This window comes from Marmota flaviventris, chromosome 2 (assembly GCF_047511675.1).
Source record: "Marmota flaviventris isolate mMarFla1 chromosome 2, mMarFla1.hap1, whole genome shotgun sequence".
In the NCBI taxonomy this organism is placed as follows: Eukaryota; Metazoa; Chordata; class Mammalia; order Rodentia; family Sciuridae; genus Marmota; species Marmota flaviventris.
In genome coordinates, this window is record NC_092499.1 from 172,031,025 (window position 1) to 172,057,013 (window position 25,989).

The 25,989-nt window shown below is 40.3% G+C and overlaps 1 protein-coding gene across 1 annotated transcript in view; it reads left to right on the forward strand.

Annotated features, from left to right (window-relative positions):
* Nucleotides 1-1,286: 1,286 nt before the first annotated feature.
* Nucleotides 1,287-25,989, forward strand: part of Fermt1 (FERM domain containing kindlin 1) — a 30,575-nt gene continuing 5,872 nt past the window's right edge. The window contains exons 1-12 of the mRNA XM_027921414.3: nucleotides 1,287-1,437; nucleotides 3,979-4,212; nucleotides 7,282-7,422; nucleotides 8,368-8,581; nucleotides 10,501-10,603; nucleotides 12,704-12,811; nucleotides 13,407-13,538; nucleotides 14,768-14,817; nucleotides 21,269-21,393; nucleotides 22,399-22,505; nucleotides 24,220-24,441; nucleotides 25,573-25,697. Coding sequence (XP_027777215.1) covers nucleotides 1,287-1,437; nucleotides 3,979-4,212; nucleotides 7,282-7,422; nucleotides 8,368-8,581; nucleotides 10,501-10,603; nucleotides 12,704-12,811; nucleotides 13,407-13,538; nucleotides 14,768-14,817; nucleotides 21,269-21,393; nucleotides 22,399-22,505; nucleotides 24,220-24,441; nucleotides 25,573-25,697 — 1,712 coding nt within the window. The remainder of the gene's footprint in view (nucleotides 1,438-3,978; nucleotides 4,213-7,281; nucleotides 7,423-8,367; nucleotides 8,582-10,500; nucleotides 10,604-12,703; nucleotides 12,812-13,406; nucleotides 13,539-14,767; nucleotides 14,818-21,268; nucleotides 21,394-22,398; nucleotides 22,506-24,219; nucleotides 24,442-25,572; nucleotides 25,698-25,989) is intronic.

The following is a 25,989-nucleotide window of genomic DNA, read 5'->3' on the forward strand; positions in this document are numbered from 1 at the left end:
ACCTTCTGGGAGTCTGCGCACCAGAGGAACACTGCCTTGTACATTTCCACAGCCAGAATCCTTACAAAGCATCACTGGAGCTGTTAGAAATGCAGGGGCCCAGGGCCCTACTCCAGATCAGCTGAATGGAATCTGCATTTTAATAAGATCCCCAAGGGATCTGTGTGCTTACAGTTAGAAAAGAAACCCTGATGTGGAAATATGAGTGCATTGATTTTTCTCAGTGTAGGCCTTATGAAAACATGGATTTCTCATAATGATTTAAATGATCTTAAAACAACCAGGATTTGTAGTATCATTTCTTACTATTTAAAAGACACTGACATCTCAACTTTTAGTCTTGCCAGTTTTGGATTCGAATGTTCCTATAACCCCTGATACATTTTAGTGTTGATACTGCTTAGTTTCTTCCTTTGAGCTAAGAGGTTTGAAGTTCCCACCCCCATCTGCACTTTGAAGAGTAGGCTTTTTATGTGTCTCACCCTGTTTTAAAATTATTTTGCCAAAAGTGCATTTACATATCAACTTCTATATGATCTAATACAGTAACTTAAGTAAATCAAATACATAGCACTGATTATTAATGGCCTATATCTTTACTTATATGTGTTTAAAGTAGAATAATGACTGACATAGAAATAATTTTGTTGTGTTTTTATTTTATTTTTTTGAGCTTTCATGCCAGAAGATACAGATATTTGGGGGAGGAATGTGGTAATACAAATTTATTAAAGATAGAAAAAAGTTTTAATGGAATCTTTTTTTAAAGTCAACTTTGTTGAAGTACAATCTGCATGCAACAAAATACATCAAACTGTATGTCATTTAAAATCTGCGTGTTTTGTTTTAGGTGAATCGTACCTCAATAATGTTGATTTAAAAAAATATATATATACCATGGAGAATTGACTTTTGTTGGAATAGTTCAGAGAAAGCCGAGAAAATTCAATAGAGAAGGAAAGTAAAAATTGATGTATTGGATGGGCAAACAACAAAACATAGCCAAGGGGTCCTGGAAGTGTGGATGTAGACAGAAAGATAAAATACAGAAATTTAGATGATTTAGGTCCATTTTTATAAGACATTTTGTCTCTACTATTAAGATGCTGAATTTAATGTCTGGGCACCAGGAACGCTGTGGAATCTTTTGAAGACCAGGCAAAAATCAAATACAGAAACAAAAAAGTGTTTTGTTCTGCAGGATCTACTAGCCCTTTCCAGTTCCCTTCTCACCTGTTCTGATCTATGTCCTCATTTTTATTCGACAGACACCTGCCTGTGCCACTATGATCTCATCCAGTGACTTTGCATCTGCATCCTGGGAGCTCATGGTCCAAGTTCACAATCCAAATGAAAAGGAGCCAAGAGACATCACACTGAGAGTGTCCGGAGACCTGCATGTCGGGGGTGTGATGCTCAAGTTGGTAGAAAAGATCAGTAAGTTCCTCTTTCTCGATGGTTTCTGTATAGTAGAAATGCTCTCTGCTACATCACTGCTGCATAGTTGGTCTAGGTTGCCAGATCATGTAATTTCTTCTGGTCATTCATCTTACAGTTGCCTGTAGAGCACAGCCCTCTTCCTTGTTCCCCAATCTCTTCCAGGACAGAGAGAAATAATGGGTCCTGCAAGAACCTCAAACAAAATTTACCACCTTTGTGAAAGCTTGAGTCTTTGGTGACAAACTCATGTTCCCAAATAGGTAGAGTGCTGTACTTCCACATGGACAAAGTCCTTGCCACCGGTAATGTCTAAGATGATTTTAGATGACATGGCATTAAACCACTGTGTCAGTTCCCTGTTAATACTTGATTGATCAATGAAAAAGTGCATTTGGTGCCGATGTGTCTTTTAACACTGTGTTAATCAGCCTTCTGTCACTGTGACAAAATACCTGAGGAAATCAACTTTAAAAAGGCAAGGTTTATTTTGGCTTGTGATTTCAGATGTTTTAGTCCACAGCCAGTTGGCTCCATTACTTTGGGTCTGGGGTAAGTCCAAATATTATGGCAGGAGCATGTGGTAGAGGTTACCTCGTGGTGGCTAGGAAGTTTGGGGGTAGGGAGAGAACAAGCAGGAAAAATAAACCCTTCAAAGGCACACCCCCAGTGATCTGCTTCCTACAACTAGACCACCTTCTAAATTTTCCACCACCTCCCAGTACTGTCACCAGCTGGGGACAGGCCTTCAACATGTGAGCTTTTGGGGGACATTTCAGACCCAAACTATAAAAACATTTATCTATCATCTGCTACTGTACTTGTTCAAACAGAGAAAGTGAAGTCTCTTGGGTCAGAGTCTTCACATCAGGAAGTCACCATGTCAACATTATTAGGCCTAAAATTTGATGACATTCTATTTCCTTTGTTTATGAAAAGACTTTGGTAATAGCTTCCCTATTTATGCTAATGAGATAAAGCCTTTTTAAGGAAATTGACTGAAATGTGGAAAAGTACATTTATCATAAGGGTATGATTCAATGAATTTTCAGTCATGTAACTAATCACCCAGATTACATAGACCATGACCTGTTTCCTAATCTGTTCTCCGACCCATGCCCCAAATCTGATTTCTCCTAATTGTTAGTCCACTAAGGGTAACTACTAACCTGGCCTCTAACATCACAGGAACAATTTTGCTTGTTTTTGAACTTCATATAAATGTAATTATACAGGATATACTCTTACACATCTTCTTTCACCCAACATTACGTCTGAGATAGTCACTCATATTGTTTCATTTATTTTCCTGCTATATAATATTTCATTGTATGAATCTGCCTCAGGTCTCAGGGAAAGAGAGAGGGAGACAGGGAGAGAGAAAGAGAAAGAATGAAAAAACACTTGCTCAAGGAAGTGGATAAGGACTAGTTATGTCCTTCCCAGACCTGGCCCCAGTGACCCACGTTCTTAACCTAGAATCAGCTATGAAACCTTCAATAGATTAATCCACTGATGAGATCAGAGTTCCCAGGATCCAATCATTTGCCCAAATCCCCACCTCTAAACACTGCTACAGTGGGGTCCAAGCCTTCAGCATAAAATCTGTGGAGACACTTCCTATCCATACAAAAACACTAGCATCCCTGTATTTAGCCAAAAGAATGGTTGAATATTGACTACAACGTTGATGAAGGGATTCACCTTTAAGCCAGTGGTGAAGGAGAGGAAAGATTCAATGTCAGTGCTAATGTTGAGAGGGAGAAAACATGCAACTCTGATTTTGGTGTAGATGTTTTGAAAATGGGACTATGGTGGTACTAGAAGACTGGGCCATTATTGAGAGAGGGAAACGTCAGCTTTACTGCACTTCTATGTGGACTTTGGGGACTGTTGATACCTTGTGATCTGGAGTGTAAGGATTCATTTCCTTTTTTTTTGGTACCACAAATTGAACCCAGGGGTGCTTAACCTCTGAGCCACATCCCCAGCCCTTTTGTTTCTATTTTTTTTTAATTTTTGAAGCAGGGTTTCAGTAACTTGCTTAGGGCCTCACTATATTGCTGAGACTGGGCTTTGAACTAGCAATCCTCCTGCTCAGCCTAACCGAGCGGCTGGGATTACAGGCATGCGCTGCTGCACCCAGAATAAGAATCTATTTCTGTGAGAGAAATAAGATGCATTAAACAAAGCCACATGCTTTTGGCCTTCCAGAAAGGACAGTGGCACAGAGGGATTTTAGGAAAAATAACTTCAGCATCAGCATTCGTCAAAAACGAAAATGTCATGCTTCTGCTCCTCTTGCTACTTAAATGTAAATGATGGGAGGGTTCATACATTGTTTTCTCCCTGCCAGGCCTTGGTGACTGTAGAGCAGCCAAGGATTGTTGAGCCTTGAGCTATAAAAAGAGATGGGGAGCCAAAGAGGGTTGTTTATTCCAGGTTTTATACACAGTGAAATGGATTCCGGGGCAGTCTGAACCCTCCAGAGCTCCTTCTGCTTCTCCTCATTTTGCCTAATTGTGTCTTCCATCTTTGTAGACATAGCTCAAGACTGGTCAGATTTTGCTCTTTGGTGGGAACAGAAACATTGCTGGCTTCTGAAAACCCACTGGACCCTGGACAAATGTGGGGTTCAGGCAGATGCCAAGCTTCTCTTCACCCCTCAGCACAAAATGCTGCGCCTTCGGCTGCCTAACATGAAGACGGTGAGGTTGCGAGTCAGCTTCTCGGCTGTGGTGTTTAAGGCTGTCAGTGACATCTGCAAAAGCCTGAGTGAGTACCCAGGGGCCCCTGTGCCCTTTAGACGCTTGTGTGTGCTGCTTTCTACATACCCCGAATGGCTGATTAGAAAGCACCCGCTTTATTGGGAAGTACACTGCAAAGTCCAGGTACTGCAGCCATCACAGTGCAGTTAAACTAAATAGAACATCCTTGACCCACATCAGATTCATTTCCATACAGCTTAAAACTGTTTCAAAAAGACATTTGTAGGGTTGGGGTTGTGGCTCAGTGGTAGAGTGCTCACCTGGCATGTGTTGAGGCACTGGGTTCAATCCTTAGCATCACATAAAAATAAATAAATAAAATAAGGTATTGTGTGCATCTACAACTTAAAAAAAATTTTTTTAAAGACATTTGTAAAGTAAAAGGGAAAAGAAGAGTTGAGAGACTCTCATGCAGTTCAAAGGGCAATCAATAGAGTAGAGGTAAGGGACCAGGGCAGGGCAGGGAGGAGAGAACAAAAAGGGGGAATACTGGGGAGTGATATTGGTCCAATTATGTTGTTATGTTTGCATGTATTTGCATCTCATTTGCATGTGAAAATATGTAACAATAAACCCCACCATTATGTACAACAAGAATGTGCCAATAAAAAATAGGGGAAAAAGATAAATAAATAAATCAGTTAAATCTAGGGAGCAAAAACTAAAAAAGACCTTCATAGATAGAAGAGACAAACCACGAAGATTGCTCTGCAAATTCATTTCTTCAAGCTACGCTCAAATCATTATTAAAGACAACCCCCCCCCCAGAAAGAGTTTCTGTTAAACCCTTCATCACTGAAAGAGCTGACGTATCTTCACTTCTTCTGCTGCTGCTGCTGCTGTCTCCATTACTTCACTAACACCTGACTCCAGCAAATAGCTGTGAGTCAGTGAGATTTATTTTAAATTACCAGTGAGATTTATTTTAAGCAGAAAAGTACACTAATTGTGAATGGAAGCCTAATTCCTTATGGATCTGTGTCCCAAAGTAAAACACTCATAGAGACAACACTATTTAACCCATTTCTTCTTTTTGAGATTTCATAAAAGGAGGAAAACTGGGTCTATGAAGGTGCTCTCCTTTTATATTTTTTGAAGTGTTTATTTTTGATAGTGTTCATATCAAAGAAGTTTGATACTAAGACCAAAAGTCAGTTCTTGAACACCCAATACATAATATATCCTTGAGGAATCTGTCTCCTCCATTCAACTGTGAACCGCATCATTCAACAAATGTTTACTGAGCACTTACTATGTGACAGGCAGCCTGTTGAGAGCGGGGGAGACATTAGTGATAAAGATTCTAGGTTTCCTGCCCTCTTGGTGCTTGCATCCTAGCAGGCAGAGGCAAATAATAGCCAATAAATGTAATAAGAAAATAATAGAGGATGCTTTAAAAGGGGCGACAATATAGAGAAAAGAGGGAAAGGATCAGTAGGATTGGGAATGCCAGTGCTGCACAGGGAGGGCCAGTACAGCATGAAATAGCATGAGGGCAGAAAGCACTTCCTGAGCCAGGTACAGTGGCACACACCTGTAATCCCTGTGACACTAAGGCTGAGGCAGGAGGATCTTGAGTTCGAAGCCAGCCTCAGCAATTTAGCAAGACCCTATCTTAAAGAGGGATGGGGATGTAGCTCAGTGTTTTAGTGCCCCAGTACCGTAAAACCCAGGAGGCAAGGAAGGAAGTTGACATTTCCAATCATTGTCTTTTTATATCTGATCAACTGAAGCTAAATCCATTTAGGTTGTATAAGGTCCCCCCCACACTGTGTTTGTCAGTGGGGGACTGTGGGGGGGAGGACACAGATCCCGGACTTGGAGATAGAGGTGCTGCTATTGATTTTTGTTTAATGCTTACATCTTTAGCCAGGCTTTTTGGTTCATCTCTAGGGTTGTGCATAAATCATGCATTCTGAGTGGCCGCAGGTGTGCTTTGCAACCTGTCAGTCAGACATCCCGGGCTACTGGGGAGAGAATCAAGCTGCACTGCTGGGCTCCACTTTGGTACTAAGCAGTGTGTGAACTGATTGATTGAGAGAATCTAACAGGAGCCAGTGCACGGACACCCAGGAATGCTGCCCAGGGACCCTCGGTCATCACATCCCTTGGCTTGTTCTTGGTGTTATAGCCAAGAACCAGTGTGGTAATGGTTATTGGCAATTCTGATCAGCAATAATGCACATATTGGGTGAATGGCAGGGAAGGGGACTTATCTTAGTCTGGGATCTATGGAAGCAGACCCGAGGAGAGAAGTCAAGTATAAACAGTTTCTTAGCAGATGTTATCAGTAAACACCAGGTGTGGGTGGGGAAGTGAGATTGGAAATATCAAACTATCAAACCTCAGCTGTGGGCCACTGGGGACCTCTGAGAGACAGTTCAGCCGCAGCCTCAGGGCTTACCACCCTAGGGACAATGTGCTTGTGCACCACTGAGGGATGATTTTGGAGAGCACTGCGTGCCCTGCTGGCCTCCAGAGCAAGCCCTCAGGCAGAGAGAGACACAAAGGCTCTGGAAGCAGTGAAATGGCAAGCGCCCAGAAGAGGTGGCAGGGTGTGAAAAGACCTGCTGGACAGTGTATGAGATGAAGGTTTTAGGGGTTTGGGGTCCACAAAGAAAAAAGGAGATGGGCCCTTGATTTTTTTTTTTTAAGACAAAAACAAAACGGAGGGAGGCAGGGAAAAGTTGGTGGCAAATGGAAATCACAACAATGGTACAACGTTAGTAGTGGTTGAGGCTGGCAGTGAAGTGTAGGAAGGAGGATATTATGCTATTTCCTTTGCTTTGAATGTATTTGAAGTATTTTCATAATAAATTAAAAAGCAAACTAGAAATTATATTAGACTGAATCTTCCTCCACTATTTACCCACAGACACACACAGTTTAGAGAGTCTAAAGACAACTATTCCCCTTTTATGTCTTTAAAAGTGATTCAATTTAGTTCTGTTTACTTCCCGGGGATTTCTGGAGATATGGTGTTAAATGCAGAAAATGGCTCTGAGTCTCGAAATGCTCTTTATCCTATTTATTTTTCTTCTTTTAAAAAAAATTATTATTTATTATTTTATTTTAGATATTAGAAGATCAGAAGAACTTTCCTTGTTAAAGCCTTCTGGTGACTTTTTTAAGAAAAAGAAAAAGAAAGATAAAAATAATAAGGAGCCCATAATTGAAGATATTCTCAACCTGGAGAGTTCTCCAACAGGGTCACCAGGTAAGTAAGATTTGTTTTAATTTGTGAATGTAGAAGAAAACCAAAGAGGGAAAATAGGCCTTTCTCTTCCCCTCAAAGGAGGAATAAAATTTTAGGATCAATGAGATGAGGAAGAGCTACCTAGTTAAGTTTGGAAATAACAAAATTTTATTTCAGACCTTTTTTTTTCAGCAGATAAGCTTAATAATTCATTGTTGTAATTGCAAATCTTGTGTTTCTGAGAATGGAAATTTTGGTACAGATGTCCATAAACCGGGGATACGGGGATAAAAGAATACTTAAAAAGGAGATACTTTGGATTACTCAAATATACTTTTCTCTTCCTGATTCTATTTTAGTGCAATTCTTTCCTGAATTCAAGTTCTCATTGGGAATGAGGGGAAATTTCTCCAGGTAAAAATTCTGGAGAGGTATCATAATTTTCTTTTTATATCAAAATAATCAAGTTTCTAGCATGCTTGCAATATTGAGGGCTTTCTTGTGCAGTATATTGCAATGCAAAGAATAAAAGAGGTCTGTGTACCTTCTGCAAACTTGAGCCAGATAATTAACTTGCTGTATTCTTAAAATTGGCCAAGCACTGCTATGTGATTCAGGAGTACCTGAAACATATTTTGTACCTGCGCTCTGTGAGGTCCCCAGTTCTCTAATAGCATCAAGGCTTCTGTTGAAATAAGAGAGCTTTGAGTTAGAAAAATGGTCCCCAACATTTTTTATTTGAGGAAACTTTTATATCTTTGAGTTCCCAGAAACTGAATATACAGTAGACAAGGTCTTTGTCTGTATATAACTGATCTCCTAACCATCATAACTCCTCTGATCATTCTAAATGATATAAACATTGAAAGTCAAATTTCATTTTAGTGTAAGGAATGGGAGTACTTCTTTTTTCTAAAAATTCCCACCTGAATCTCTCATGAGATCCATCTACCTCTTGCTCTGCAGGAAGTCCTGGCTTATACAGTAAGACCATGACTCCTACCTATGACCCCGTCAATGGAACTCCGGCATCCTCCACCATAACTTGGTTCACTGACAGCCCTTTAACAGAACAAAACTGCAACATCCTCGCATTCAGCCAGCCACCCCCGTCACCAGAGGCACTTGCTGATATGTACCAGCCTCGGTCTCTGATTGATAAAGCCAAGCTTAACGCAGGGTAAGGACGTGACTTCTATTTTGCTTCTCTCTTAGTGAGAGAGTTGTCCCAGAGATCAGGGAGTGTTTAAGTTTTAAGTTAATAGTCCTGGGAACTGTGCTTTAGTAGTTGACTTAAGCAGCAAAAAAGGCATAAATGCAGCCTGTGGTCATTCCAGTACCTTTCAACTGTGATAAAATCTGTGTGTTTGGGTAACTCAATGGATTGATATATGTAAATATAATTCTCTTCTGCTCCAGGTGTGCCAAGTATGCTTTATGGAATGTTTGTGAGTAGTTTATGAGTATGTTGGTTTTCATGACCAGTTGGGGAGATCCAAGGCTCACGTTGTCCCTGTAGGCCTTCTAAGGGCAAGTCCTGGGCCTCTGTTTGAAATGTTCTCAGAAAATACACCCACACGGTTTCTCAAACCACCATTTCTTTTATTTTCCATTGCCCACCAAACAAAGTCAACCTTGTTAATAGCAGTCACTCTCCGTAAGACCTGACTCCCATGGGTGTCTCTGTATCCTACTGTGACCTCCTGTCCCTCAATGTGCTTCATGGGGGTACTGTTACTGTCACTGCTCCACCTCCTGTCTCTACTTCTCAGTCTCTGAAGGCTCAACCACAGGCCTCTTCCTGAGTATCACTAATCCAGGTTGATCAGTCACTTCCCTGACATACCTTACTCCACTGTCACCTTCTTCCTTTATTATAAGTCTTGATCACGGCCCCCCACCCCCCACCCCGGCCAAAGATTGTCATTTCCTTTAGAAAGGAGATTATATCTTGATTATTCTTGCTATTCCACAAGGAGTAATAGAATGGGAGTTCAGGCCACTTCTGTTCAGTGGTATTCGGTGATGCTCATCCCCACAGCATTTTGTTACCAACTTTTAGTCTCCATCCCTCTACCTGTCACCATTACCCAGCTTTTATTTTTCAACTTGAAAATGACACCATCAGTACAAGAAGCACAAGCCATATAGAAATATTTAAATCTAAATTTGGGATAAATTAATTAAAATGAGGCATTAACCTCATTTAATGTTCAGCAGCCACAGATGGCTAAAGGTGAATACACTGGACAGCACAAATATGAATATTTCCCTCATTGTAGAAAGCACTAGACAGTAAGATAGGCCTAGCTTTGGAGTGAACTACCTGGTACCAAGGCAGTTGGGACAGACTACCATGCTGGCTCCACCACATGACTGCGACTTTGAACAGATCGCCTAACATCACCAAGACTCAGTTTCCAGCCAGGTGCCGTGATATAAGCCTGTAATCCCAGTGGCTCAGGAGGCTGAGGCAGGAGTATCACGAGTTCAAAGCTAGCCTCAGCAAAAAAAAAAAAAAAAAAAAAAAAAAGCAAGGCACTGAGCAACTCAGTGAGACCCTGTCCCTGTCTGTAAATAAAATACAAAATACAGGGCTGGGGATGTGGCTCCAGATGCAAAAGAAAAAAAGACTGAGTTTCCACATCTATAAAACTGAGATAGATAATAAAAACTGCTTTGTTCTTTCAGTGGATTACTTTAGAGTGTTAATGAGAATGAGAAAAAAATATATATATATATATGTATATATAAAACTGCATTTTAAAATGTTTTAAGGTGACATATATTTAGATGTCATATATACCTCATCTTTGCATATACATGTCATGTGTGTGTCATATGTACATAAATGCATATAGTGTATGTCATATATACATATCTATCACCTTAAAACACTCTAAGATAAAATGTAGTTATAAGCTATTATTATGTGCTTACTACGTTTTTGCAATGTTCTTATTTTGCCTCTCTTCAAGGGTGTTTTATGTGTGTGTGTGTGTGTGTGTGTGTGTGTATAGTAGTATAATATATAACATAATATAATGAGTACATATGTAAAATTGACTGGCTTTTAAAACCTATCCTGTTGTTTTCTAGTTGGCTAGATTCTTCACGCTCCCTTATGGAACAAGGAATCCAAGAGGATGAGCAACTGCAGTTACGATTTAAATACTACACTTTCTTTGATTTAAATCCTAAAGTAAGAAAACTTCTCACAAGAAAATATAAAACTTTTTTCTCTTTTCTTTTCTCTCTCTCTCTCTCTCTCTCTCTCTCTCTCTCTCTCTCGGTGAATGCATGGAAGTGTAAAACTGAGTCATTTCATTATCAAAATTAGGACCGATTTGTGGGGTCTCTTGATCTCAGCAGGGTTAGACTGACACACATATACTGGTTTCTTAGTTTTCATCTCTTGGTTTCTCGAGGGCAGGTCAGCTGTCCCTGAGTTAACAGGAGTCTCCTGGGATCTTTATGGCCTAGCACAGTGGCCCCCTGCCCCCCGCATTCACAAGAACGAAGGGATAAGAGCAAACGTTTCTCAGCACTGGAGTCCTGATGCCACAGGAAGGAAAGGAGCTGTCAGAGGCCAGGGTCAAGGGCAGGTTCCCATGCATGACAGAACCACGGGGTGGTGCACACAGGACTGCAGTGCTAAGAAGTCTCTGAGAGAAAGTGTCATCTGTACGAAAACTCTAGCTGGCCACCCCCTCACTCTCAGTGCACACCTCCCCCCTGAAATGTATTAGGACACCTAATAAGGGGGGAAATAAGCGCTTTGAAATTCTGCCCTTTCTGTGCTCCAGATGAGCCATTTGTGGGGTTGCAAGTCAGCCACTAAATGGCAGAAAATGCAAGCTGGGTGACAGGTCCTCTGAGTGTGCAGTGTGAGTGCATCTGTTTCTCCTTCCTTTCTTGCCTCTTGCTCTTTTCCTGTCTCTATGTATTTACCTCTTCTGGATAATTCCTATAAGTGAAATTGTACGATATTTGTCCTTTTACATCTGATTTAATTCAAGGTTCATCCATGTTGTATCATGTATCAGAATTTCGTTACTTTTTAAGGCTGAATAATATTCCATGTGTGCATATATCTGCTTATCCATTGATAGGCACTCAGGTTGCTTCCTTTTTTTGGCTATTGTGGATGCTGCTGCTGTTGACATTGGTATACAAGTATCTGTTTGAGTACCTGCTTTCACTCTTTTGGGGTAGATCCCTAGGAGTGGAATTGCTGAATCATATTCTGTGTTTAACTCTCTAAATACCACCAAACTGTTTTCCATGGAGGCTGCACCATTTTACTGCACAAGGGTTTCAATTTCCCCACATCCTCACTAATGCTAGTTCTTATCTTGTAGATTAGAGCCATCGTAGTGGGTGTGAGAGGTATCTCATGTGATTTTGTATATTTAATCTTTAATCCATCTATCATTTATATTTTTGGATGGTGCAAAGCACCATTTTTAAAAAAATATTTTTTTCTTTTTAGTTGTCAATGGACCTTCATTTTATTTATTTACATGTGGTGCTGAAGATGGAACCCAGTGCCTCACACATGCTAGGCAAGTGCTCTGCCACTGAGCCAGAACCCCAGCCTCTAAAGTACATTTTTTGTTTGGGGTTTTTGTTCTCCAAATAACTGGGCATTCTCAACATGTATGGTATTGAATTATTCCCTTCCCTACTTGCATGCAATGTCACTTTTGTTTTACATTAAATATGGATACATAGATCTATCTCCAGATATCACCCTAGCATATACTTTGTCACTATGCTGATGCTATACTATATTAATTGTTTTAAGATCTGGGAGGACAAATGCCTCCCCCAATATTGTCCTTCTTTTTCAAAATTTTATTGGCAATATTTGAACATCATATCTTCCAGCTTAACTGAGAATCAGCTTAAAGTTTCATTAAAAAGTCCCATCAGAGTTCACTGATCAGCTTGGGCTCCCTCTTCATTACAGTACTTACAGTGCAAACTATTTTTGTTGTCTGTTTTTACTACCTAGATAAAAATAATAGAGAGATGGGAAATAATGGAATCTAAGACAGGCTAGTTTGGCTCTTTGAAGAAGCTCTGGAAAATATTTAGAGAAAATTCAAGTACTGAGTTCAGGACCAAAATGAGCAGGAGCAATGGAAAGACAGAACTGCTCTTCTCAGTTACCTGAACTAAGGTTTAGTGCATCTGATTCACAGAGAATGGATTCAGTTATTCCAGAATTTTTGTATTGTAGAATATGAAAAAAAGCCTTTATATATACATATACACACACATCTGTTTATTTCTCTAGTATGATGCTGTCCGAATAAACCAACTCTATGAACAAGCCAGGTGGGCTATTCTCTTAGAAGAAATTGACTGCACAGAAGAAGAAATGCTGATCTTTGCAGCACTACAGGTAGAGATCTTGGGTTCTCATAACTGGAAAGAAACTAGGTTTCTTCTGCTTAAAGCTTCCCATTCTTTATACTATGCTTTTTTTTTTTTTTTTTTTTTTCGGCTAGGGATTGAAACCAGGGGTGCTTTACCACAGAGAAATGTGCCCAGCCTTTTTTATTTTTTACTTTGAAACAGGGCCTCACTAAGTTGCAGAGGCTGGCCTCAGCCTCCGGAGTCACTGGGATTACAGGCGTGCACCACCATGCCTAGCATTGTTTGTTTCTTTGGTGAAAGAAATAAAAATGAGGAGAGTCAATTTAAATTTAAGATGTTCCTCATAGTCCACATATACGCACATCCTATGTAAAGCATTCGTCTTGCAAATCTGATCTCTCTTCTACCACCAGTCCCATCAGTGATGGGAAAGAATCAAGTTTGAACAGGACTAACTATAAGTCTCAGAATGAGTCCAATTAAAATGTCATTTTCCCTGCATAGGCAGGAGACTTCCTTATAAGAGATGTTCAGCATTCCAGGGGAATTGGTTGAAAGAAGAAATGACTAATGGTCCTTTCACGTTTATAACGTTTCTAAAACCTCTATTTTCGTTTTAGTATCACATCAGCAAATTGTCGATGTCGGCTGAGGTACAGGATTTTACAAATGAGTCTGAGGTTGACGAAGTGGAAGCTGCCCTTTCTAATTTGGAAGTGACCCTAGAAGGTGGAAAAGCAGACAGCACTTTGGTATGAACTTTCTTCTGTTAGCCCAGCATTGTGGTTTTGCTCCTACTGACTGACAGGTGGGGATGGATGCTTTAAAATTAGAAAGAAGAGAATATTTTATCTTATTTTGAAAAAAGTGGGGGGGGGAATATGCTCTTCATGGGACAAACTTAAACTTAGCAAGAACTGACTAGCTTTTCTCGAGTTAGTTCTACAAGGGACTATAAGATATTTTCATCACAACTAATGACAATACTTTTTGTATTGTCTTCCTTCCCGGGTGTAAGTTGGCATGGTGTGAGGAGAAGGCTGCTGAGAATTCCACTTCACTAACATGGAACATGGAATTGATCTCTTAAGTCTAGAAAGAACCACCCTGTCTGTGGCTTGGGGCAGCTGTGAGAATAGAGGAAATGATTTGCAGATCTAGTCTTCTTATCTGTTTACTTGGTTATATATTTCCACTGGGCAAGATTGACAGAAATTAGGACCTTTCACTGGGGCATTTTCAAACATTCCTGAACCTTTTCGATTGCAGGAAATAAACAAAACAAAAACTTTCCAGGAAAACATAAAGAAATAAAACTCACGTATGACCCCTTGCTTTTTAACTCTGAAATGTGGCTGAATGGCAGCTTTATAATTATAATCTCTACCCTCCACCCCCAGTTTGATTCATTCATTGAGTGGCACCTTTTGTTTAACTTCTTTAATCATGGGAGTAATTTTCGTTTAATCACATTTAATCAGAAAGGTGGGTCCATTGTAATTGGATCTAAATAAGGAAGAATGAATAAGAGTGAGTGAACTATATTCTTACACATTCATTCACTCTGTGTTCTCTTTAAAGGTAACTACTGGAAATTTGGCTACTGTGACTAAAAGGACAGAGCTTTATCATTTTATTTTATTTTTATTTTTTGGCACCAGGCATTGAACCTAGGGGCTTTTAACCCCTGAGCCACATCCTCAGCCCGTTTTATATTTTATTAGAGTCTTGATAAGTTGCTTAGAGCCTCAATAAGTTGCTGAGGCTGGCTTTGAACTTGCGATCCTCCTGCTTTGGCCTCCCAAGCCACTGGGGTTACAGGTGTGCACCACTGCACCTGGCTATCATTTTGTTTCATTTAAATTCATTCAAATTTAAAAATCTATCTGTGGCAAGGGCTACTATTTTGGACAGTGCAGATGTAGAGGATCAGAACCACTTATGGAATTCCTGCTTGTGAAATGTGATCTATTTTCCCTAGGAGGACATTACTGACATCCCCAAGCTTGCAGACAATCTCAAATTGTTTAGGTAAGTAGTTTTTAAGGAGAAAAGGAATTCCCCATAACAAAGCCTTGCAGGTAGAGTTCAGAAGTGTAAATTGCACATCTGTTAGCCAAGTTCATCATTCAAAGGTAAGATCATGGGCTTTGGTGTCACATAGGCAGTGGATGATAACCGAGTTCCACCACATGCACTAGCCAGGTGACCTGGAGTATTTTCATGCCTCTGAGTCTCAGTTTCCTGAGCTATAAGATGGGAATATAACTCCTGTTATTCTTTGGGAGGATTCAATAAAATCATGTAAATGAAGCATTTTAACACGGTTACCTGGCTTTTAGTACTTACTCACTAAACAGTGGTGTAAACATCACCAGCATCAGTAATAATGAACATACATACCAGGTTAGCATTTCTAGCAGGTTCCACCCGGTAGGCTCAGGACACAGTACTTTGGCAGAACTTTGATCCTGCCCTTATAGAGAGAGTGGTTAACTTTGTTTATCTCCTCTCCCTTGTGAAAATGGTAGTTGATCTGAAACTGTTAAAAAGGCAGAGGAGTCCTGCATAGTGGTGGGTGCCTGTAATCCCACATACTCAGGAGACTGAGGCAGGAGGATCAGGAGTTCAAGACCAGCCTGGACCACTTAGTGAGACTGTCTCAAAATTAAATTTTAAAAAAGCCTGGGTGGTGGCTCAGTGGTGGAATGCCCCTATCTTCAATGCCCAGTACCAGGGGGGTAAAAAAAAAGGCAGAGAAGGTTAACATTTTGTTTTGTTTTGTTTGTTTTGTTTTCATGGAAAGAAAAACCGCCACCTTTATGGATACCTAGGCTTGTTAGGATGAAAGAAATAAGTCCTTTTGAAGGTCTATCAGTTACTTAAGTCACTCAATGGTTTGTTGACTTTTCTTAACAAACCAACACTTCACTGGGGGCAGCTGGCTTTAAAAGACATGCAAGTTACTTTCGATAATACATGATGCAAACAAAAACTTGGAAAGAAGAACCATGAACCAGGCATAAACGAGAAACAAGAGTCCAAAGGTAACTGTAAGATCAGGAAAAGGCAGGCGGCAATCAAAGGAGGCGGATTTTAAAAGGCCACTGAATGAGGCTTTATTGGGGATATCACTCCCAGGCGGAACTCGATCAGACAGACGTGGTGGACAGGAGAAGGGTCTGAGGAGAAACCCCGTGGGAGCTTGACCGGACTGGGATTTTATGGGGCTCACGACAGGAAGGGGTTGGGACAGGAAAGGGGATTTTTAGGGTCCCTTGTCCCACTGGAGTTGGTCAGGGGAGCTGGCTGAACTCCAGGATTGGCCAGGGGTTCTGTTGATTGACAGGCGTTAGTTAGGAGATCCCGCTGATTGACAGGCGTTCCCCCCCCCCCCCCCCCGCCCTCAGTATTTGCCACTGGATTTCCACAGTTTGTTTGTTAAGGTTTTTTGGTTTTTGTTTTTTTAATGTAATTATAGGTGTGGCCTCAAACAATAAGGTCATTCATTTATTATCTGTCATATAAATAGTTGTAACCATAACTGACTTATTGGTATAGTCAAGAGTGGCAAAGAAAAAAATAATTATTTGAAGCCACAAATATACCTTGATATAATATTCATAATTGTTCTACAATTAAACTGAAAGGCCATACTCTCTTTGTAGAATAAACCCAGCTCTTCATAACCAAATGATGACAGGACCCTTCCTGAAGGTGTTCTAGATGTTTCAGTGGAGGAGATGATAGGTTGGAGTTAAGTCCTCACATCTGCTTCACCTATGCTACCCGAATAGCGTTTGGTGTGACAGTTACACTCAATTCACAAAATTGCCATTGTATCTGACCCATGGGCACTTTATCTACCAGAGGTCTCAAGACCCCGGATGTAATGTATAATACAATTCATGGGAGGAAGACATGAAGAAAAAAAGCAGAAGGGGAGTGGGAGATAAGGGGAGGGGAGGGGATTGGGAGAATAGCTCTATTCCTAGGAAGAATGTGAACTCTAGCAGGTCCTTCATCTCCCTGGGCTTCTTTCCTTTTCACAAAGAAAGTATTGGACTAGTCCTTTTATTTATTTATTTATTTATTTTCATTTGCAATAAAGCTCTTTCTTTTTTCAAAATAAAATCTACAGAACCCATCAACATGTGGGCTTCGGTTTCCAACAACATGACATCAGGTCTAATGCAATCCCCAATCCTGCTATAATGACATAGAAATGCTGGAGGAAATAAAAGAATCGTAAATACAATATGGATCATAAAGAAACTGAGAAGTGTCAGTTTTCAGAAAATCAGGAGGGGACCTGGTTCTCCAAGTGAAGCCTCAGCCACACAGGAGGATTTAAGGGCATGGATAGAGGTTCTTCTGGCTTGGGGCTGATACTTTATTTCCATGTAGGGATAGGAAATAAATGTTATGGCCTACATGAAGCAGGAAGCCTGGTGAAGCACCTGCCTAATAGTGCAGACTTGCAGTGGCTGTTTTCTCTATTTAATGGGGAATAGAAAAATTACCATCAGCCCAAGAAAGCAGGAAGGAAGTTCATCCTTGCACTGAGTTCTGTGGGGGAAATAAAAAGTCTATCTTGAGCAATCAGAGCCAAGGCTTGTGACACACACAGATGTAGGTAGGAATTGAAATGTCTTATACAATAAGGGAAAATTAAATAGAAACTGGTCTGGGACTACAAAATCTAGGAAGCCTTAGCAAATGCAGCTGTAAAAATATTCAGAGGGAAATATCCACAACCAGGCATGCACAGGGTTCTGTAGAAAACATTAATTACCTAAAAAATGAGGTCCTGCTGGACGCAGTGGCACATACCTGTTATCCCAGCAACTCTGGAGGCTGAGGCAAGAGGATTGAAAGTTCAAAGCCAGCCTTGGTAACTTATTGAGAACCTGCCTCAAACTAATTTTTTTAAAAAAAGAAAGAAAGAAAGAACTGGGGGGCTGGGCACAGTGGCACATGCCTATAATTTCTATGGCTCAGGAGGCTGAGGTAGAAGGATCACAAGTTCAAAGCCAGCCTCAGCAAAAAGCAAGGCAGCAACTCAGCGAGACCCTATCTCTAAATAAAATACAAAATAGGGCTGGGAATGTGGCTCGGTCGGTGGTGAAGTGCCCCTGAGTTCAATCCCCAGTACCAAAAAAAATAATAATACTAAAATAAAAGTTAAGGGCTGAGGCTGTAACTCCGTGGTAAAGTACTTGCCTCGCATGTGTGAGGCACTGGGTTCAATCCTCAGCACCACATAAAAATACATAAAGATACTGTGTGTTCATTTACAACTAAATAAATATTTTAAAAATAATAAAACAAAAGTATTTTTTTAAAGGAAGCACTAGGGATGTAGCTCAGTGGTAGAGTACCCCTGGATTTAATCCCCAGGGCCAAAATATTTTCTAAAAATTAAAAATAAGCTCCCAATAAAAATGAGAACCGTGGGCTGGGGTTGTGGCTCAGTGGTAGAGTACTTGCCTCACACGTGTGAGGCACTGGCTTCAATTATAAGCAGCACATATAAATAAATAAATAAAAGTCCATCAACAACTAAAAAAATATTTTTAATAAAAATAATGACCATGGAGATAGTCAAAGAAGTTTAAGATCTTTTGATACTCTCAAAGATCAGTTAAAATGGAAAAGAAGGATTTCATTCTTGATTTGTTGTTTTTCTGGGTTCTGGGGATTGAACCTGGGCCTCCAGAGTTCCAGGAAGTATGCTATACCACTGAGCTATATCCCCAGCCCTTATTTTTGAGACAAGTCTCATTAAGTTGCTGAATCTGGCCTTGAACTTAGGATCCTTCTTCCTCAGCCTCCCAGGCCCGTACCACCATGCCCTGATGTACTTAATTCTAAAGAGAAATAATTAGATACTTAGGATTAAACTAAGACTTTGGGATCTTCATCTTTTAGTTATAAGCTGTGTTTTTAGATTTTAGTTTGAAAATACCATCAGGCACTGAGAATCTGAATATTAAACAAATAGTCTTTTGAGTTTTTTTCTGCAGAATTATATTAGCTACATCTCACAGCATGATAAATACTGTTTTAATACAGTAGTTTTTCTTAGTCCTGGGTGTGTTAATTCTATAGAATGATCTTCACATTTGTTTCATATTTTTTACACACTATTCCCCTTTAGTACATTGAGGTTTTTGTTTGTTTGTTTGTTTGTTTGTTTTAAGATGAACATATTCTCCCTAAACTTTGTGCTAAGGCTAACACATTTACTAAGGGAAGACTAGTATTGACATATTAAAAGACTCGACCTGCTAAGCATGGTAGACATGCCTATAATACCAGCAATTTGGGTGGTTGAGGCTGGAAGATCCCAAATTTGAAGCCAGCCTCTGCAACTTAGCAAGACCCTGTCTCAAAATAAAAAATAAAAAGGACTGCAATGTAGCTCAGTGGTTGAACACCCCTGGATTCAATCCCCGGTACTACCAAAAAAAAAAAAAAGCAAAGACTTTTCCAAAATTCTGCAGAACATTAACATCAGGCTCTTTCTTTCTCTCTCTCTCTCTCTCTCTCTCTCTCTCTCAATACCAAGAACTGAACCCAGGGTCACTTTATCACTGAGCTATATTCCTAGTCCTTTTTTATTTTTTTATTTTCAGACAGGGCCTCAGTAAGTTACTGAGGCTAGCCTCAAACTTGCAATCCTCCTGCTTCAGCCTCCTGAGTTGCTGGAATTACAGGCAGGCACCACCAGACCCAGCCTCCTGCTCCCATTTTTGAATACAGAAGTCTACTCCCAGCGTGAGATACCTGGTCTAATCCCAAAGGCCAAGATTGTTCTGCTGAACCAGATATAACTCTTACTTTCTTTTCTTTGCCTATCTATACACTCTTTTCTACCTTCAGGTCTCACTCATATTAACTATTTTGAATAACACAACCATCAGGCCTGCTGTTGGCAATCCTGACCTTGTCTAGCCCAAGCCACAAACTTTTCTGTCCCTAACAGATGCCACTATAGAACATCTTTCTCCAAAATATGTTCTATTCTAATTTATTATGGATGACAGCAGAATGCACTACAATTCATATTACACAGAGCACAATTTTATATATCTCTGGTTGTACATAAAGTAGAATCACACCATTCGTGTCTTCATACATGTACTTAGGGTAATGATGTCCATCTCATTCCACATCTTTCCTACCCCCATGCCCCCTCCCTTATCCGCCCTCCCCTTTGCTCTATCTAGAGTTCGTCTAATCCTCCCATGCTTCCCCCACCAACCTCATTGTGAATCAGCCTCCTTATATCAGAGATAACATTCAGCATTTGGTTTTTTGGGATTGGCTAACTTCACTTAGCATTATTTTCTCCAACTCCATCCATTTACCTGAAAATGCCATGATTTTATTCTCTTTTATTGCTGAGTAATATTCCATTGTGTGTATATATATACCACATTATCTTTATCCATTCATCCACTGAAGGGCATCTAGGCTGGCTCCACAGTTTAGCTATTGTGAATTGTGCTGCTATAAATATTGATGTAGCTGTGTCCCTGTAGTATGCTGTGTTTAAGTCCTTTTGGGTATAGACCAAAGTGTGGGATAGCTGAGTCAAATGGTAGTTCCATTCCCAGTTTGCCAAGGAATCTCCATATTACTTTCTATACAGAAATGAGCTCTAGACTTTGATGATCTCCATGCTTTACTGGGCATTTTCTGTTTGTTTCTCTTAAGGGTTAGGAGAAAACTGTGCAGAAAAAGTGGCTTACTTTTGTTATGTCTGTTAACATGAGGCTTGTACTGATGGTATCAACCATTCTCTTCAGCTCCAGGAAGTATGCAGTGAATTCAAACGTTGCCAGAGTCACATGGGACAAATTACATCAAAGTGATTTGTCAAGTATTTCCCTGGTGCCTTATCTCAGGCACTGAGATAAGCACTTCACATAGACCGCTTCTTTCTGTCCTCATAAAGCTGTGTGAATTTGAAATTGCCCTCATCACAGAGGGGCAGTACATGTGGCCCAGGCAGGAGGGATATCTTTCTCAGGAATACAAGATAAGACTGTAGCAGAGCCACAATATGGATCCAAGAGGTCTAACTCCTGAGCCTTTGTGTTAACTTGTGCCTAGCAAAGCCACACCCCGTTACTAGCTTTTAGAAATGAGTTAGTGAGGGGCTGGAGCTGTAGTTCAGCGGTAGCACACTTGCCTGGCATGTGTGAGGCACTGGGTTTGATTCTCAGCACCACATATAAATAAATAAAAATAAAGATCTATCAACAATTAAAAAAAAAGAAATGAGTTAGTGAGCTGGGCATGCAGCTCAGTGGTAGAGCACATATTGAGAGAGAGAGAGAGAGCGCAATTTGCAAATTGTTATTTAAAAAAAAAAAAAGAAAGAATATGTTGCCCACGGGGTCTTGGAAGCACCTGCACTGTGTTTTGCAGCTCCAGATAGTGACTGAAATGTTGACTGTACTTTAACTTGCAGGCCAAAGAAGCTATTATTAAAAGCTTTCAAACAATATTGGTTCGTCTTTAAAGACACATCTATAACCTACTTTAAAAATGCGGAACTTGAACAAGGAGAACCCATAGAAAAACTCAATCTTAGAGGTAAGAGCATCCCTTCACTCACGGTGGCTTGCAGATGGAAGGCAAGATTCCCACAGAATGCTCACGGTTTACTTCTGGAGGGACCTCTGGTGTCACCATTTTCCATGTGGCAGCTCCTCTTCCTGATGGAACGTGAACATTGGGTGTGGTCTAGTCAACATGGATATTCATATTCTGCTGCCCCTTCTTTCCCACTGTGTCCAGAGTCTGTGAAGTGTGACAGTTGGTATCCATGAGACACTGTAAGATCCTGAAAAGCTTTCTAAGTTTAAGAACAGTCTGGGCTGGGGCTGGGGCTCAGTGGTTGTTCATCTGCTTAAAATGGAGAAAGCATTAGGTTCAAGCCCCAGTCCCACGTCAATGCTGGGTGTATGGCACATGCCTATAATTCCAGCAACTCAGGAGGCTGAGGCAGGAGGATGGCAGGTTTGAGGCAGTGTTGACAACTTATGGAGACCTTGTTTCCAATTTTAAAAAAATAAAAAGAACTGTGGATGGAACTCAGTGGTTAAGCACCCCTGGGTTCAGTGGCCAGAACCAAAAATAAATAAATAGATTTTTTAAAGCCAAGAACAGTCATGTATGATTCAATGTCTGTCAGTGCCCATTCTAATCTCTGAAACCATATATTAATTGAAATATTTAATTAACCAGTGCACTTACCTCTCATCATGGTAGCAATCAGAGAATTACCTCTGCTTTGATTTCTTTTCAAGTCCATATCCATAATTGTTCCTAAGAGTTAGGATAACCATCATCATCCAGAAAAAAAAGAATGAATTCAGCTTTCTTTAATTTAAGAAAATCATTTTTCTTTATCCATGCTAATTCTTTATAAGTTTTATTTCGTTCTCCTCTAATTAATGGCATCACTTGCTCCTCCATGTTCAGAAGAGAACCAGATGTGAGGGGCTCACATTGAAAGCCTTTGTTTCAGATGCCATGCCTGGTATTGATGCAACAGATTCCTCACAACTGAGTTTTGTCCCTGTCTTTTGTATTCAGGCTGTGAAGTTGCGCCAGACGTGAATGTAGCAGGCAGAAAATTTGGAATCAAGCTACTAATCCCAGTTGCTGATGGTATGAACGAAGTGTATTTGAGATGTGACCACGTAAGTAAAGCTACAAAACTCTTACCTCACTTTGCCTTTGTTAAGCCTGTGAACAAAACATGTTTCTTGACTTATCCTAAATTGAAAAGATTATTAAGTTGAAAATGCATTTAATTATACCTAATCTACAAATATTCTAGCTTAGCCTACCTTAAATGTGTTCAGAACCCTTAGATTAGCCTATAGTTGGCAATATCATCAAGCACAAAGCCTATGTTATAGTAAAAAGCTAAATATCATATATATTTTATTGTGCTAAAAGTGAAAAACAGATTGTTGTATGGTATGCTTTCACACCATCCTAAAGTGGAAAATTCTTAGTTGAATTATACTAGATCAGGGAACATCTATCAGATGTTTTTCTCAAATTAGAGCACAATTGAGTCAGTCAGCTATTGTTTTGTAACGAAAATCACATCATAACAAAATCCCAGTGACATTCAAAAATAAACATTTGTTTCTGGAAGATCTGCAAGTTGGCTAGGAATCTGATCTTCTAAGCTGGTATCAGTTGGTCAGATGTGTTTTAAGCCACAAGCTAGGCTTATCTCCTTACCAGGGGTTGGGCTGATATATGTGTATTTTTTTTATTCTGAGTCCCAGGCTGCCTGAAGGAAGCTCTTCTCATAGTGATGGGAGAAGTGCAAGAGGACACCTGACAACATGGGTGGCCTCCTAAAGCTTGGACTTGAAATTGACTTACTGTAACTCCCACCCACATTCTGTCAACCAAAGCAAATCACATGAGTGTGGGTGGAGGTCAAGGGATGGAAATATATTCTGTTTCAGGTGGGATGCACTATGCAGTTAGATGGCAAAGGGTATGGATACCAGGAGGTTGGAACTTGAGGCCAGTATCTCAGATATACCACACCTACTATTGCTCTGAAGAATTCTATTTAACTATACCTTTCAGCTGCTGGGGACCACACCTGTTCTCTCTCAAAGTGAAAAATGAGCTCAGACATTAAGGGACATTAGAAAAACTACCACTAACTGATTCAGATCCCATCCATGGCCCTGATTGCTATTTTGTGATTAAAATCTTTACTAAGGTTAGGCCAAGGACAAATAATGCAGGGAATCAGGGAATGATTTTTTTTCATTGTTTTCTTTTTTCATAGAGATGAGACATAATATGAAAATAGCAATATGGGACTGGGGCTGGGGCTCAGTGGTAGAGCATTTGCCTAGCACATGGGAGACACTGGGTTCAATTCTCAGCACCACATAAAAATAAATAAAGGTCTACCAACAACTAATAAAATATTTTTTAAAAAGGAGGAGGATGGGGGGGGTGGAGGAGGAGGAGGAGGAGGTGGACAAGGAGGAGGTGGAGGTGGATGAGGAGGAGGAGGAGGAGGAGAAGGAGGAGGAGAAAAATAAAGAAAATAACAAGGTTCTCTGTAGTTTGGACTTTGACCTGCCTGTGCCCCAGGGCACTCCTTGGATCATCTTTAAATGCAAGTCCCTGTACAGAATGGATTGAAGTTCAAGTTCCTGTCCTCTAGCCCCTTAGCATCTAGACAGTCAACACAGCTACTGTTGGGTGTTACTTTAGATGGTTAACAGCCACTCAGAAAGTGCCAATTCACATCTCTCCTGGTGCGGAGACTATTGGTTTGGGGTTATGGAGCCGAAGTTCTGTGTTTATAATAAGGTTGACTTTGGACTGGACTTGAACTTGCTTCTCAGCTCTCTGGCTTTATTGCAGGAGAATCAATATGCCCAATGGATGGCTGCCTGCATCTTGGCATCAAAGGGCAAAACCATGGCAGACAGCTCGTACCAGCCAGAGGTCCTCAACATCCTTTCGTTTCTGAGGATGAAAAACCGGAAATCCTCAATTCAGTTGACTTCCAGTCTCGAAAGCATGGACATGAACCCAGAATGTTTTGTGTCACCTCGGTGTGCAAAAAAATACAAATCTAAGCAGGTACTGCTCATCTTGACGAGACATTCATTTGCGTAAATTCTTTATGTTCTGAAATAAAAAGAATTCTGATTAGGGTCATTATCAGGAAAAAATAGGTTGATGGGGAAATTTGACTATGTACTGGGTATTAGTTAGAAGCTGCTATGAAATTACTGTTACTTTTTTTTTTTTTTTTTTTTTTTTGGTACCAGGGATTGAAGCCAGAGGCACTTAAACACTGAGCCACATCCCCAGTCCTTTTTTAAATATACATTTTAAAGACAGGGTCTCTCTGAGTTTCTTAGGACCTTACTAAGTTGCTGAGGCTGGCTTTGAACTCGTGATCCTCATGCCTCAGCCCTAAGCTGCTGGAACTACACAGGTGTACACTACCGCATTCAGCTAAATTACTGTTAATTTTATTAATAGGTTGATAGTTCCAGATTGAACTTAATTAGCAATAAAATGACTTAGTTCCTACAAATTGAAAATTAAAATTATGTTTCCAATAAGAGTAAATTAAAAGTTGGGCAGATGAGAGGAGAGAAAGGGGAAATAAAGTTGACCAAATTATGCTGCGTGCATGTATGAATATATCACAGTGCATTCCAATTTTACATATAACTATAGTGCATCAATTAAAAAATAAACAAACAAATAGAAGTAAGGCCAGTAAAGTAGAGGAAAGGGCTCAAGGGGAGGGAGGAGGGAACAGAAGAGGATAGTATTGGGGATCGAAAATGGAGAAAACTATGTTGCATGCGTTTATGAAGATGTCAAAATGAACCCCACTACTATGTGTAACTATAATGCACTAGAAATGAAATAATTAAAAAATTGGACAGATGAGCTTATTGTCCATGGACACACTGGAGACCCCAGAAAAGGGATGTAAAACTCTCCATCTGCATGAAAATTAGAAGCTTATTGGTTGGTTGATCTTAGTCCTCCTTCTCCCTAGTGATTTTTATATTTTCTAAGAAAAAGAAGGAGAAAGAGAGAGAAAGTGTGTGTGTGAGTGAATGAGACTGAACAGTCTCTGTGGATCTGCAGTTGGGCCTGGCATTTATTGTTGTCACTGGGAATCTGGTGGGGATGATGACAGGCAGATGGGAATGCAGCAGAAGCTTGATGTCTCCTCTTTCTTCACAGCTGGCTGCGCGGATCATGGAAGCCCATCAGAATGTGGCCACGATGCCCCTGGTTGAAGCCAAGCTGCAGTTCATCCAGGCATGGCAGTCCCTACCTGAGTTCGGCCTCACCTACTACCTTGTCAGGTGATCACAGCGTTCACGTGCCTCTCTCCCTTTCCCTCCAGTGTTAGGTGGTGTTCTGGAAGCCCAGTGTATTTGCACTGAGAATGCAGAACTCTTATTTTAGAATGTTACCCTTTTACAGATGGCCCACATGTTTTCAAATGCTCATAAAAATCGTCCATGAACCAGAACCACCCACCACCCAAACTCAGCAAAATGTGGAAAAGGCAATGTTAAAACATTAAAAAAAAGATGTTCCCTCTCTTAGGAGAATAACTACCTTTGAAAAACCAGAAGGAGAGAGACAGCTATT